This window comes from Dromiciops gliroides, chromosome 2, assembly GCF_019393635.1.
Source record: "Dromiciops gliroides isolate mDroGli1 chromosome 2, mDroGli1.pri, whole genome shotgun sequence".
Taxonomy (NCBI): domain Eukaryota; kingdom Metazoa; phylum Chordata; class Mammalia; order Microbiotheria; family Microbiotheriidae; genus Dromiciops; species Dromiciops gliroides.
In genome coordinates, this window is record NC_057862.1 from 244963418 (window position 1) to 244980071 (window position 16654).

A 16654-nucleotide genomic window follows, 5' to 3' on the forward strand; every position below is an offset into this window, starting at 1 on the left:
TTAAGAGAAATTTCTAGCACAGCTGTTTGCAAAACTAAAAGTGTTTGTTCCTTTCCTTTATAAATTCTTCATGGTGCACAAATAAATTCAAAATTGATAAAATTTTTTTTCCTTACATCTTCTTTGAAATCTGACACATATGAAATATATGGCACCCTGAGTTTTCCTTGGGATAATAAAGGAAATTCGACAATTTACTCTTAGGTTGAAAGGAACACCCGAGTTCAAATTCACACTTACTAGCTCTATGACCCTGTGTAAAACACTTAATCTTAGTCTACCTAAGTTACCTCTTTTGTAAAATGGGGATAACAACAGAACCTACCTCCCAGGGTTATTGTGAAGATCAGATAATAATTATAAAACACTTAGCACAGAGCTTGGCATATAGTAAGGTTTATATAAATGTTAGCTGTTTATTATCACTATTATTGGTAGAATATAAACTCCTTGAGGACAGACTGTTTGCTTTAACCCTTATATTCCCCATTCATGGTACAAGTAAGAGGGGTGTGTGTGTGTGTGTGTGTGTGTGTGTGTGTTTACACACAGGTGGCTCTTTACAAGTGTTTCTTACACCGAACTGGATCACATATTGATAATTTGACCTTCACTTCCCATCTCTAAGCCTCAGTTCCTTCATCTGTAAAACGAGCAGCTTGGCAGACTAGTTGGTCTCTTTTCAGCTTTGAATTCTGAACCCAAATGACAAACACTTCCTTCCTAAAGGCAGTTTGTCTTGGTGCCTGCTCCATGACAACTTTCGGGTTGGGTGGGTCTCGTGGATGTAATACCACCCCGCACCACAGAGGGCGATGCGACCCTCCTCCTGTCAGCAGGTTCCGCAGCCGCCTTTTCCTCTCCAGAACTTACCAAATCAGGGCACAGGAGAGGGGGGAGAGGATAGAGAGAGGTTGCGTGGAGGTGGCCCGGCTCTCGTTCCGGCCAAAGTATTTCCTTCCACGAGTTAATTCGGCCTTCTCTCTCTCCAGACTCTCCCGCTGTCCGCCCTTTCCAGAGAAAGCGAAGGCAGCGTGTGCCCACGCCGTAGTGGTGATTGTCCTCTCGCTCCCCCCGTAGTGAGGGGGAGAAGATGTGGTCCTCTTAAGGAGCGGCCTTCACCGGGAAGCAGCCTCGGCAGCTGCCGCTCCGCCGGGTGCACGGGGGTCGAGGCGCTTGGGGACCCAGTCGCCTCCCCTCGCTTCACGTCCCCCGCCCCTGCCCGCTGCTCCAGCCGTCTACCTTGCCTGGGCTGCCCATGGGTCTCCATGGCGACGGCGGGCGGGTTGGCCGCGGCGCCGCTGTCGCCGTGTTCGCCGTTGTGTCTGTCGTGTTCGTCCTCACGCTGCCTCCCTCGTTGCCGGGAGGAGACTCGGGTAAAGTAAAAATTGGGCCATCCTTCCCTGCCCATTGCTTCCTTCTCTCCCTCTTCTTATGAGGTAGGTCCTGGGACCACACCCTCGTGGTCAGCCTCTTCCCCGCTGCGCACGTGGAGTCCTAACTCTGGCCTGTGTGTAGTGGGGAGGGGGGGGCGTTCCCCGCTCCTCCTCGTGCGCCCCGCCCACTCGCGACCAGCCTCCTTCTGGAGAGCGGATAGAACCGCAACAGAGGATTGGTTAGCTCTCTCCTCCGTGTTGCTCTGGGCCCCGCCCCGTCGCAATCAGCCTCTTTCTGGAGAGCGGGTGGAGCCCAGCTCTGGAGATTGGTTAGCTACCTCCTACATTTTGCTTGGGGCCCCGTCCCCATATGACCCTCCTCTTTCTGGACAGTGGGTGGAGCCGTAACCTCTGAGCCTAGGAGGTTCCCCCCTACACCCCAAGACTGTAAGGCCTTTTGTCCTGATGATCCTCCATCTCCGATAACTCTTTTCGTAGGGGAATATACTAGGCACACAGTAAGCACTTAATGAATGCTTGTTGACTGTATGTAGAGGCAGGGGTTGAGTTACTCAGTGTACCTAGACAAGGGCAGCCATTTGACGAGCCCCTTATACGCACCTTGAACCCTCCGTCCAGACACTTGCTTTTTCAGCTTCGAGTTTCCAAAATGTTTAGTGTTCTTAATTTAACTAAATCTTGGAATTAAAGAAGACTTGGGGATCTTTAAAACCAAACATTTCCCCTTTGCTACAAAGACCTTGCTTCTTCAGAATCTTAATCAGCGATCTCATTGATCATACAGGTCAATTGCCTTATTTTATATATGAAAAAAATGAGACCCTGAAAGAGGGAAGTGACTTGGCCAAGGTCACACGGTTAAATAAATTGTAGAGTCCAGCTCAAAGGCAGAACAGGCCCTCAGGGGCCATCATGCCAGCCCTTTGTGCTCATTTTATTTTATTTTTGGGTGGGGCAATGAGGGTTAAGTGATTTGCCCAAGGTCACAGAGCTAGTAAGTGTCAAGTGTCTTGAGTCTGGATTTGAACCCAGTCCTCCTGAATCCAGGGCCTGTGCTTTATCCACTGCGACACCTAGCTGCCCCTTGCGCTCATTTTACAAAAGAGGGAATTGAGGCCTTGGGAGGAATAGAGACTTGCCCCAGGTTACACAAGCAGTAAGCATTGCAAGTAAAACTGGAAACTAGGGCCTTTAACTCCAAGGGTCAGTGTTCTTTGAAACCCTGAACAGAAAATTAATTTTTCTCCTATCCCTAAGTTGCAGTGCACGATTTAAAAATCTTGAATGTATCTTTAGCTCTTTCTTTTGAGACAATGAAGGCACAGTGCTTTTGCAGTCATGTTAAGTGAAGATTTGATGATTTGGTGTAATAGCTCTAATAAAGTTCTAATGCCAAAGTTCAGAACAAATCTGTCCACTTGATTAAATTTGTCTATATGCAGCATCTTCATTCATCTAACTTATGCTAGGGGAATGCCATGGATTTGGGCAAGTTGAGTAAACAGTATTAGTATTGTTTTATTTTGAGGTACTTAACATTGTTACTTGTCCATGAGTACTTCAAACTGGTTTACAGTGAGAAGCTGGAATAATGTGACATTCAAAGAAGAGTGAAGAGAATTGCAAAATATAGTTTCTTATTTAAAAATAAATTTTCTTGGCCTACTTTACATCCTTACAGTCCTTGCAGAAAGAACTTCTAGTTTTCTTATCTGAGTATCCCTCTCTGCTAACCCCTCCCCCCCAAAAAGTGCCATCTCTTTTAGATTAGGCATATGTAATTCTTCCCAAATGTAGCATAAGTCTTTAGAAGATCTTACTAAGTTTTCCATCCTTATGATACTGTAATTTAAAGGCATTGTCAAATCAATGATTGTGTTGTATGTAGATCTTGCTAGTATTTTAAGATAACATTTTGCCTATATAAATACTTTGCCTTTAAGATGAGTGTCACTAAAACTTTTCTCATTTGAAGTTCTTACTTTTGTTTATTTTTATAATTGGTAATGATGAAAAAACTTATTTCTAGTATATGTCAATATAGTCTTTTGATAACTTTTCCTTTTGACTTTTACATGTGTAGATGGAATATTGTACATTTAAAAATGTGTCTGCAAGTAAATGTTCTTTCAAATAAAGTTCATAGCATAAAACCAATACAAAATATTAATTTTCCTCCTTGGTGTGTCCTACTAATTGTCTTGCATGTGCGATCTGAAGACATCACATTATCATGTTTCTCATCCTCTAGTTGTTATACAAAGCTAACTTTTTAAAAAGTTCCAGGACTGGAATGGCACAAGGATTTGAAGTCCTTTGACCAAATTATTGGGGGGGAGGGAGAGGGCCGGGAAAGGAGACTTTCACTACAGTCTAAAGTTTTTGGGGACTAATGAATTGTTATGACTTTGTTAGTTGAGGCCAAGTGAACCTACTAAAATTTTTCATTAAAAGCATCTGCAGAGATTTTACTCCAACTTCCTGTTCATTTGGGCCTGGCTCCATAGGTTGGGAGAAAGTAGAGATTCTCTCAAGAAGAGCACATTATGATGCTTATATATTTTATTACTATTTTCTCTCCTTCAAGTCCAGCACTTAATATAGATACTAAAGCATCTCTATTTAGCTTCTTGTCAAGTGTGTATTTCAATGCTTTGTATCTGAAGCAATTTATCTGTTTTCTCCACCCTAAGTTTTAGTTTAAATGGCCTTAGTAGTTGTTAATGGAAATTTCATGCATCCCATATTTCTCACTAATTTGAAACTCAAGTGAAGTAAAAGACTTGTTAACCTTTTAGTAGGGGAGATGGAGAAAGGAGAAATAAAATTTTTAAAATTGCATTTTAAGTTACTTGGGAGCTACTATGCTGTCTTACACATTCATTTTACGTATTGACTTTAATAGTGAGTATTTATGGCATGTATGGTAATTTTAAAATGATAATCGGTAAGATTATATCCCCTATAATCCATGTGATTTAGGCGCATATGCATACCTATTATGACCTGTAGAATTACTCAATTTAACAATTATAGAAACAAACAGAAGATTAACAGTCTTTAAAAAAATCATTACCTCCTGGCATGGCACCTTAAACATATGATGTTTTAACTTAATGTTGAATCAAATAGTAACAATACTTAACCTTGAACTCATCATGACATGTAACATCCACAGTTGTGCCAATTGCCTAACATTACACTTCACTTTGAATTGTGTCAACTTAGTGTATTAAGAAAATTTTAGTTTTCCTTTTCCTTTTCCTTAAAGAAGTTATTAACATTAAGAAAGTATTTGTGGTACATAAATAGTATCTGTTGTTTAAGTTTGCTTTTAAGGATCTTGATGAGAAAAATTCAAAGACAAGCAACTGACCCATGTAGGCTGATTTTGTCTTAAGCTGTAGAATGCTTCAGAGGCTATGAGAATTAAATAATTATGAATTGATTTTTGGATTTTGGACAGTATGATATCATTGGCATAGACAACTCCTGGTGAGTAATCTCTCCCTCCTAGTGTGGATGACTGCCTGCTCTGCAAATTATATAGTTTTAAAGAGTTGCTTGGGGCATTGAATGGTTAAGTGACCTTCCCAGGGTCACTCAGCCAATATGTCTTAGTGATGAGACTTGAACTCAGATTTTCCTAATTGCAAAGTTGTTATTATGCCATGCTGCTTCAGAGTTACTAGCTTATGATAGACAAACATCAAACAGTTAGAGTTTTACCATCATTTTCTAGTAGTTACTTAGCAGCAAGAATGACAACTTTACATGCTTTTTCAGGTCTTGAAATAACTAAATATGATAAGCATCCTTAGTCCTCTTAAAGCACAGAATATTGACATTGATGTAAATTTCCCAGTCATTTTATTTTAAAAGAAATGATCAGAAATGCTGTTTAAAACGAATAGATTCTTAGAGTTGCATTGTCTCGATTTTTAAGGAATGGTTACTTATTTTGAAAGTAGGACTATGCCAGTGATAGCCAATATAAATAATTTACCTTCTATAATGAAGCCTTATTCCTTTATCTCATCATGGCAAGGAAATGACTTTGGATTCTTGACAATGTCTGGCATGGACTAACCCAGGATCTGAGGGGTTTACCACCAGACTGGCTTCAATGTGTTGTCTACAGCTACTCTGAAAGATCATCTATTATAGAGAGCTTATGATTTTTAGATGTAGGGGGTATTTACAATATATTTACAAAAACAGATCCTTGAAATGTCAATGTAGTCTGAAAGTTAAAAGTTATCCAATCCCCAAATGTTTGAATTACTCAATTGCCTAATATTCCACTTGACTGTGAATTGTGTTAACTTGGTTTAATGAAGACATTAGCCAAATATCAAAACTGAAACTTACAGCAAGCACTGAATATGTTTTACAAATAATAAAATTATTAAAGCATATCATCTATACTGTGGACTTTATGATTGCAGGCATATTTTACTTGACACAGTTATATACATTTAAAGAAGCAATATAGGCAGTTCTGTACTAAGTTCTTGAAAACTAATGCAGTGTTCGGTAACAGTTTTGATACTTTTCAGCAGTTCCTTAAATCAAAGTGTTTTTATGTTTACAGGTTAAAAAAGTACAAATAAAGCATATTTAATAAAACTCACCTGTACCTTGACCAATTAAAAAGTACCAAAGATATTTTGTGCAACAAGATCAGAGGGAGAAAATATTCTTAGAAAATTTCATGCCGTTAAATCTCTACAGATTTACAGTTTTATCCAGTCAAATTAATGCAAAACCCCAATGCAAGCATTTGGATTTTGAAAACTTTGGAGGAGTGTCATTTTCTAATAGTAATTATTGGTTTTACATTATTTTTTCACAGGGGAGCTGATCACAGCCGCATATGAGCTTGGAGTAAGTATTAGTTTTATTGTTTAATCAATGCTCTCATTAACAGTGTTAGGAATTAAGAAAGTTTAATTAAGCATGGAGCAAAGTAGATTAATTTATTTTCAAACCACATTTTTTACTAACTTATAAGTACAGTATGTGACAATTTACTTTAAATTTGCAATCCAATTATACTAAATTATAAAGCAAAGGCTTTACTGTATATATAGTAGCTGTCTTATTATCAACCCAAATTTTGTATAAGCTGTGGAGAATAAAATAAATCGGGTTAACAGTTTTAATAAGTTTTATTATTTAATAAACTTTATTATGGTGCATGATCCCTTTAGGCAAGACCTTAGGACTGTCAGCATGGTGGTAATCCAATATGAGTGTGGTCTTTCAACTTTCTAAGCAATAAAATATTTGGGAATCTCCTTTTTAAAATAGCCTTTTGAGTGACCCTGATTTACTATGAACCTAATAAATAAACCGTTTAAGAATTTACAATGAAATATATCATCTTTTCTAAATAACCAATTAAAGAAAATACTTGTTTATGTTGGCATGAGAAGATTGTTACAGGGAAACTATTCAAAGATATGCTTATGGGGTTCTAGTATTGATAATTTAGTTGAGAAAGGAATTGTTTTTTAAGTTAATATCAGTGTAAATTGTTTTGACTCAGTGAAAACTTTGTGACTTGCTATTTTATCCATAGGTTGCTCATCCTCCTGGTTACCCTTTGTTCACTCTGTTGGCCAAACTGGCAATTGGTCTATTTCCTTTTGGTTCCATTGCCTACCGAGTAAATCTTCTCTGTGCCTTATTTGGAGCAGCTGCAGCATCGTTACTTTTTTTCACAGTTTTCAGGTAAAGTAATTGATAAGTCAAAAGAATTAATTTTGAGTTATTAAAGGTAGCAATTTTTCCCATGAGATCTGTTATTCATATATATATATATATATATATGCATACATATATATACACACATACATACATACACATATATATGTATATAGATAAGCTCATAATATTTTTTCCCAAATGGTTTTTCTAACAAGTGATTTCATTTTGATAATTTCATATTAATGTCAGATAACTCCCTTCAAACAGCTGCCCATTTGGGTTTGTTGCCTACAAAGAAGTGATAGTGATATTCTGTCTCATTATCACATATCTCTTTTTAGGCAGAACTAATGATGTTTGTCATTTCTGAAAATGCAGATGGTCCTGTTGACAATATGAATTTCACCTTTTGGTAAATGGTAAACATAATTACATTACTTACATTGTTGTTGGTAGGCAGCTGCTTTTCTATTACCAGAAATGATTTCCAGTTACCATGTATTTTAGATATTATAATGTTCCATTAATTTTTTTCAAGGAATAGAAAAATTATGCTCAGTGTATTTTTTAGGTACTTTTACTGTTTAAAAGTAAATCAGAAGCATATTTATTTTGCCCTTATTTTTAGAAATAAAGCCATTGGTTGTAGGTTTGTTGTTATTATTTATTCAATTATCTTTGATATTGATGGACTCTACTAATAATCTTACTCTGATCTGAACTTCAGAGGATTATAGTGAAAAATACAAACAAATTTTGAATTCTTCCTGAAAAAGAAAAAAATAAACAATTTCTTCATTCTAAAAACACTGCCACATTTCATGTTAAATAGCTATTTGAAATGATTTTTTTATCTTTGAATAGAGAAGTATTCTCAAAATATAAAACTTATACCTGTTTGAAACTGATTTTTTTTTTACAGTGTCATTTTTGTTAAAGTTGTCATTTAGTCCTATGGTAAAGTTTTTAGCAAGCTTTTGATGTCTCATTTTTAAAAAGACTAGCCTTAGTATTCTAACATTCTTATAACTTTACAAAAAGAATCTAGGTGACCACTTGTCAGGTATATGATTGTAGGAATTCCTTTCACGTATAGCTTGGATTAGAAGACAACAGAGGTTCCTGCAAACTCAAATTCTTTGATTCTATGAACTTGCATCATTTATTATTTTTAATATTACCCCTTTGTATTCATATTTTGTCATCTATCACATAGTAAATTGTTATCTATGTTTTATATAATACCCTTGCATTTTATCCTTACATATATTAAAAGTTATTTCTTAATCTTAAAGGTCGGATTAAAAAATAATTGTTTGGATTGATTAGTGTTAAGAATCCTTTTCCACTTTTCCCTAAGTTGGTCAGAATAATCTTTATTATAGCTATTCCTACTGGGACTGCTATAATTAAGAATCTGTCAGTCTTTTCATTGAGAGAGAAGCCGAGTTTTCAGGATTTAAAAAAAAAAACTGACATAATCTTTCCTAGGTTAAAATTTGGAAATGCATATATTTATATGTAAAATATCATTTTCGAAGAAACATATACCTAAAACTTGTTTATTTTTCTTTTGACAGTTAATTTATGTCTTAGAAAGCCATACAAATATTGATGTAAATATTGTCCATGCCAATATTGCATTTTATCCACTAATTTATGAATTACTAATATCATTTGATACTCAAGTCAATCCATGACAATGGAACACCATATATAAAAGGCAGAGTTTTAAAATGTCCAAGATAGACTTAGAATATAGTTTTCTTTTGAAACAATTTTTTTTTTTAGAAAATGATCTGCATTATTGTACTTGACAGTAAAGGTCTTTACATATTTTGGCATATTATCCATGATGCATTTTTAAAGATCATAATCTTCAATTTGACTTTATTATGTACATATTTATGCTTGTTATTGTCTTTCATTTTAAATCAAAACTGTTTGAAGAGCTTTATCAATATTTCCTACATTCTTTTAAAACATTTACTCATACTATAGTCCTACATATTCTAATATGAAAATGTTTCATTATTTTGAATACAAATAATTGACAAAGTACACATCCTTTGGGAACAACACAGTTCAGTTGACAAATCTGTTTTGTCAAACAATAGACATCCTTCAGAAGGGAGCAAGCCATCTCTATGGTAATAGGACTAACAGTACCCTATTGATTGAGTGGAAGAAGACATTATACAATGTCAGTTGGGTTGTTACAATTTCATTTGTCGTGTGACCTGAACTTAACCTTTAAAACCTTTCTTCTGTGAACATAAACTCAACAGCAGGGCATAGTTTTTGTACCGCCATTACAGTGGAGGCTTTTTTTCAACCTGAGTGTATAGTAAATGTATTCCTTTTACAGATTTACATTTCTGTTAAGCATTTGTTTGAGATATATTTCACTACTTTATTCATTTACATGTCAAATCATCATAATATTTTGATGTCAAATTTACTTTTGTGTCCCTTAATTTAAAAAAAAAATATTTATGAGAACATTACTGTACATGTAGGATTAGTGCTAACTGGTGTGCAGTAAATTAATTCTTTTAACAGGTTTATGTTTTTCCCAGGTAATTGTTCACATGTTGTTCACTATATTTAACTCTTGGGGTGGATATAAAGACCTTTAGTTCCTTTTTAAACAAAGATTGTATTTTAAAAGCAAATTTCTATTTAACTGTATTGATGTAAAGACCAACAATTTTCAGTAAACAAGACTTTGAAAGAACAATTTACTCTGTCTTTGATTACTATGTAATTTTTTGCTTTTTTTGCATCTCTTTAAAAACTCATGCAATGTCATTAACAATGTATTTTAGTAAATTCTTAGAAACGATTGGCAACAACTTAATATTAGCTGTGCTCTTATGTTGCATGTGCATCAGGAAATAGCACTGAATGTTACTGTTTTAGAAAATAGTCTCAAGAAGTAACAACATTGTAATTTTTAATTATGTACATTTCTTATAACTGTCAATATGTTACTCTTTTAGGAATATATCTGAGAAATTATAGGCATTCATAAGATCATAAGTCTAGAATTAGAGGGTATCTCAGAGGTTGTCTGTTTAGTCCAGGACTCTCATTTTACAGGGAAAAAAAAAAAAGGAAACTGAGGCCCAGTGAGGTTAGGTAATTTGCTCAAGGTCACACAGGTAGTAATCCTCAGAAAGAGGATAATAGACTTCATTAGTATGAAATCACATACTTATTCAAGGTAATGCCTATTTCAGTATAGTACTGGATGACATGTGGTAATATCTAATAAAATCTTTGTGATTTTATTGTAGTTTCAGGGTTAAAGTAGTCATTGTGTTCAGTGACTGAAATTTGGTAGAATGATTCTTGAAGTATAAGCTTTGTAATTCACAAAGGAAAAAGTTCTTGTAATAATGCAAGCTAATGTAGATTTAATGAAAGACTATTATTGATTATTTTAATTTAAAAATTATTTTCCAAGAAGTTATGGATCAGAAAAATTAAGTTAAAAGTTTGGGTAATCATGAATGATGAAAAATTTATGATATCCACATACAACAATAATTACCTTTATTTTTTAGTGAAAATAGTTGCGTACACTTGCAATCGCTGTCAGTTAACCCATCATTCATCTTTAAGTTTCATATGCATATTACTATAGTACTCTGGTATAAGAGTGAGACATGTGACTATCAATGTGTATTTCAAAAGCATCATTCTTTAGATTGGGCTTAAATTGCTTTTGCTCCTGGAGTCTTAGATTTTTATTAGGACATTTTGTTTGTTTTTGTGTGTTAATAATTACGAGATAGAGGAATGAGAAATGCATTGTCACTGGTCATCGGGATGGTTAGAGATAGCATCTTTTTAAAAAATTAAAACTGAGTTTAATTATTTAAAATCAGTTATATTAAAGCAGATTCATTCAACACATTTATTGGGCACCTACTCTAAAACTGAAGATAGAAAAATCTGTGCAATTTTTAAAGAACATCGGAGATTTAATCATACCCACCATTACCTGTCAGGTTCTAGTTAATCTGTAGGTATGGTCACAAGACATTATATGAGAGTGAATGGTTTAAAATGGTGAAACTGAAAAGATAATAAATAGTAAATGGTATGTACTTGCTGCATGCTAATTAGAGCATTAAGTTTAGTGCAAGATGTGTCATACCTGTGTACTGGAAGTGTACTGGAACTGATAATATACCCAGCTTAAGATTGCTTATATCTGGCAAATTGTTCTGTGTCATTGTCATTATTTATGGATAGCAGAGAAATTATTGTAAACATTTTTTAAAAATTCATTGCTGTCGAATGATAATTTGATGAAACTTTTGCAAATTGATTGAAACTATTATCATTACAGCTTTGACCATGATTCTATTCAGTAATGAATAGAAAATGTAAATTCCATACCTTAAAGAATGTAGAATCTCCTTATTAAGGAATACTAGGGTTTTCCATTTCAAGTATTATTTTAGATTATTGCCATAGAGAATAACATGGAGGTTTTCCTTATTTCAGAAGTAGCTATGCATAAGTAACAAATAGTTACAAGTTTTAATAGTTGAAGAATGGAAAGTACTGTAGCATTAATTTCCTTTTAGAAGAATATCTGCTGTGATCCCTAGCTAATTGATCATATATATTTTCTCATACTTGTAATAACATTGCATTGAATCAAACTGTTTAAGTACGTTAAAAGCTTGGTTCATTTGCATTTTTTTATAAAGCAGACATATTAGGCTCAAGTAGCAGTGCTTCATTGTTGAAGGAAAAAAGCAGGGCAAAAACTCTTTTTTTTTTTTTAAGACTGTGGAGTCTATTCTGACAGCTAGTCAGAGTTAGAATTAGTTCAAGGAAATGTTAATAATGCACTGCCTAGCCTAATCCCTTTGATATCACCAGGTATCCTCCTGTTCATGGGTTAATTGCTTTAAAAGCGAAGGCAGTATTCTGAGCGGTGGGCCGCTTCACCTTTTCACAGCTGTTACCATTGAGTGACAACTAAATCCCATGTGTAAGATGAGGAAGAGCTCAATCTCCAATTGGGAGAAAATTTATGTAAACCGCAATCCCTTCAGAATGTTCGGAAGTCATAGACTTTCTTGATTTACTCTGCTTTTCCCAGAAAGCTCTATTGTTCACTTTCCTAAGTCCCATCAACCCTTTGTAGCAGAATATCACAGCAGCAGCAGATAGCTTGAAATATATAAATGCTATCATAGCTCTGATTAATAGCAGTGCTTATGAGTCAAGTCTGATAACAGTGCAGCTCTCCACTCAATTTCAGATACTGCTAATGGAATCTGTCTTCTTCAATTGTAATATGAGAAGGCCTAATTTGCTATGGAGCTTGGAGCTGTCACCAGTAGGGGATTGTGGGGTCAGATGGGAGCTGCCAGGTTTTTGCCCTGCAGCTTGTATCTCTCACTTTGAATAGAGCAGCCCCCTGCCTGCCAGTTAGCTGATAGGCCGCTATGGGGTTTATGCCACTATATACAATAGGAAAGGACTACATAGGCTGACTTTATAATTGTGAAGTGAGCTCATATTTCCACAGCTACTGTGCTGCATAATTTCTAATAAGTGGTTTTTAACAAATGTCAGATTATGAAAAGTTTCCTCAATTACAAAAACTTATAAAATACTTAAATTGCTAAATCTGTTTCCTGCCGAGATTTTGCTACTGGAACTACTCATCACTTATTATGGTTGTAATATTAAATGCACATATTTTGTTAAAATTATAAATATAATAAGTTGAAATTCATGTAACTTTTCTGCTCTTTAATGACATAATGAAACCATTTTAATGAATTGAAATAAACATGCTGTTTATAACTTGAACAATAAAGATTAACATTAGAATATGTATAATTTAAAGTATAATAATCAAAATGAAGTTGCTTAATATTGCTAATGAAAAACATTTCACATCTTTCATTCTTTTTATTTTAATTTATCATTTTTAATTTTTGTTGAAATTATATTGGTATATTAATTTTAAAAAATATACATTTTGAAAATTTGGAACACATCCTTAAATTTTAGCTTGAAAGTTACAAGGCTTTAGCTGTGATGATATGCCTTACTCTGTGCCTCTGGGAATAATATGTTGGTGTATACTTTTATCCAATTTTAGTGGTTGTTGTTGAATGCAAAATTCACTCTAGACTGAAATATGCTCTAATCTAGACTGAAAAATGTGACAGCATTTTTTAGTCCTGGTGTATATATATGTGTGTACATGCCTATACATACGTATATACACATACATACATACGTACGTACATACATTTCCAAAACATGGGCCATGAATTGGAGAGTATAAAAAAAAACATTTGTAATTTGGGGAGTTATTTTGTATTAGACTTTCATGAATGCTTTTAGGTTTTGGTCATTGTTTCCTACTATGCCTGATGATTGGCATAAAATAAGTAATTGTAAAATTAAATTGTTCCCCCTTGAATGACATATTTCAGGCAGAATATAACAGGTGACAACAATATTTTTGAGTTTTTGTTAAACTTGAATACAATCAATTTTATCTCTATAATAGCTCTAGCATCTATCCCCTATTTCCTCTCACATGGCCACCAGCATACTTCAGACTCTTATCACCTCTTACGTGGACTACTGCAGTAGTCTCCCAATTGGTTTCCCTACCTTAAGTTTCTCAAATTTCAAATCTATGCTCTTTCATACAACCACCAAACTAATATTCAATCTAAAGCACAAATCTGCTTGGGGCACTCAAACTCCAGTGGCTTCCCTTTTTTGTTGTTGTTTAATGGTTTTTCAGCCCTGTCTGACTTTTTTTTTTTTTTTGTGAGGCAGTTGGGGTCAAGTGACTTGCCCAGGGTCACACAGCTAGTAAGTGTCAATCGTCTGAGGCCGGATTTGAACTCAGGTACTCCTGACTCCAGGGATGGTGCTCTATCCACTGCGCCACCTAGCTGCCCCAAAGAATGGTTTCAAGAATTTTAAGTGGGGCAATGAGGGTTAAGTGACTTGCCCAGGGTCACACAGCTAGTAAGTGTCAAGTGTCTGAGGCCAGATTTGAAGTCAGTTACTCCTGAATCTAGGGCTGATGCTCTATCCACTTCACCACCTAGCTGCCCCGTCCTGTCTGACTCTTCATGACTCCTTTTGGGGTTTTCTCTGCAAAGATACTAGAATGGTTTGCCATTTCCTTCTCCAGTTGATTTACGAATGAGGAAACTGGGACAAGGGTCAGTGACTTGTCTAGGGTCATCCAGCTAGTGTCTGAGGCCAGATTTGAACTCATGAAGATGAATCTTCCCGATTCAAGCCCAGTCTTCTATCCACTGTGCCACCTAGCTGTTCAGTTCCCTATTACTAACTCCTCAATTTGGCATTTAAAGCGTTTACCATCTAGCTCCAACCAACTTTTCCAGGCTAATTAAATGTTACTTTTCAACAAATTTTACAGCCCAGTCAAATTGGCTTTTTTGCTGACCTTCAGTGTTTCATTTCTTGTCTCCTTGCCTTTGTACAGTTTGTGTGCTATAGCTACAATGCATTTCCTCCTCCCCATGACATCTTAGAATCTTGTATCCTTCAAAGCTCAAATCAGCTTCCACCTCAGCTAAGCTGCTGTTTCCAACAGGAAGCCTTTCCTGATCCCCCAGCTGTTAATGTCTTCTTGCACTGAAATTACATTGTATTTATTTTATATGTATACTTTTTTGTTAACATGTCTGTATGATGGAATGTAAACTCTTTGAGGGTAAGAACTTTTATTTTTGTCTTTAAATTCCCAGTACATAGAGTAGAGACTGGCACACATAGCAGGTTCTTATTAAGTGCTTGTTAAATAACCGATTAAATAGCTTTATGTTCATATTTAACCTTCAGTTATAGTAGACGTTGTGTAATAAAATAATATGCTTATAGAAATTCTCGTGCTTTTCTCTGATTTTTTTTTCATTTTAACTTTTTATCTGGTATTTAAAATAAAGATTCAGTTACCTTTTTTTTTTTTCTTTTAGTACTAGTAATTAGTAGACAACTGGAGAGTTTGGAGTGGGGGAAAAAGGACCTCTGTTTTCTTTAATTCTAGAGATCCAAGCTATTGACCAAAGTTTCTTTGGCAAGTAGATGTAACTATGATAGGATTTGATTTCAAGAGATAGTAGGGAGTCATTAGATACTTGTTGAATGAATGGATCAGTCTCTGATGTAATCAGAAACTATTTGGTTTACTTATAGTTTTAGCACTGCTGCATTCATTGTTTATTTAAAGCTTCCTTTTTAGACCTTAGACTTAGCTTTTAGACTCCACATTTGTATATACATATGTATTTGAAAACTTTGAGAAACATTACTTATATATACATAGATATGTACATATAATGCATATGTACATATATATAGTTGCTTTTTATATACTTGTCTTTTAATATTTTAGGGACAACAAGCCTTAGAATAGCTAGAAGTAGAATTTTTGCCTTATTTGCAGAGATAGTGATTTGCATGAACTAAATATGAAAATGGCAAAAAAGGAGTTATTTTTGATGCAAGATAATTGTGTGCCATAAATGACTCCCAAAATTGAATGAAAAAAAATTGTTTTCATAATTTGGCTATTAAGGAGATAGCTTAAAATTAGGTAGCAATTACATATATATATATGTGTGTGTGTGGTCTGTGTATATATATAAGCTGGAAAGGTCCTAGATAGTATTGTTTTGTAAACAAGGCCCAGAAATATAAGACTCGTGATAGGATTACCAATTTATTGTTAATCATGTCCTAGTTTAAGGCATGATTTAGAAAGTTTCTTTTACTGTGTGTTCTCCTGGTACCAGTTTTTGCCAGAGTTCTCCCCTTACCCCTCCTCATTTCATGTCTCAGACATCACCCCTGCTTTCTCTATTCTTGCTGAGGCCAACCCTTGATCTCATTCTCTCTTGTCTACTCCAGCAGATTGCCCACTTCTACCAACATCCATCATCCATCATGTCTTTTCTCTGTTTCATACCCTTTCTCTCTTTCTCTGTCTCTCTCTGCCCCCCCTTTAATCTCTTCTCATCTACTAATTCATTTTTTGCTACCTACTTAGATCTTCCCCATTTTTAAGATATCTTACTATACTGGCTAGCAGTTGTCTATTTTTCCCTTTTTTCCCTTCTTGGCTAAATTTGAACAAGCCATTTACAATGAATACTTCCATATCTTCTCCTCTCATTTTTCTAAATTCTCTGCAATTTGGCTTCTTCATTATTCAACTGGCACTGCTCTCTCCAAAGTTACTACTCTCTCTTGCCAGATTTAATGGCCTTTTTTCAGTCTTCATCCTTTTTGAACTCTTTGCAATATTTCGTACTGTTGAACATGTCCTCATATATATTTTCTTCTCTCTGGGTTTTCATAACTGCTCTCTCTTGATTCTGTTCCTATTTGTCTGACTACTCCTCAGTATCTTTTACTGGATTTTTATGTCACCGTTCCCCAGGGCTCTATTCTGAGTTCTCTTCACTTTCCTCTCTATACTCTATTTTGTGACCTCATCAACTCTCTTTGGG

The 16654-nt window shown here is 35.1% G+C and overlaps 1 protein-coding gene across 4 annotated transcripts in view; it reads left to right on the top strand.

Annotated features, from left to right (window-relative positions):
* The first annotated feature begins 1219 nt into the window (after nt 1–1219).
* The window catches only part of TMEM260 (transmembrane protein 260), a 104733-nt gene continuing 89298 nt past the window's right edge, over nt 1220–16654 (top strand). For all 4 annotated transcript variants that reach the window (XM_043988502.1, XM_043988501.1, XM_043988503.1 and 1 more), the window contains exons 1-3: nt 1220–1376; nt 6253–6284; nt 6982–7133. In XM_043988502.1, coding sequence (XP_043844437.1) covers nt 1259–1376; nt 6253–6284; nt 6982–7133 — 302 coding nt within the window. In that variant the 5' untranslated portion in view covers nt 1220–1258. The remainder of the gene's footprint in view (nt 1377–6252; nt 6285–6981; nt 7134–16654) is intronic.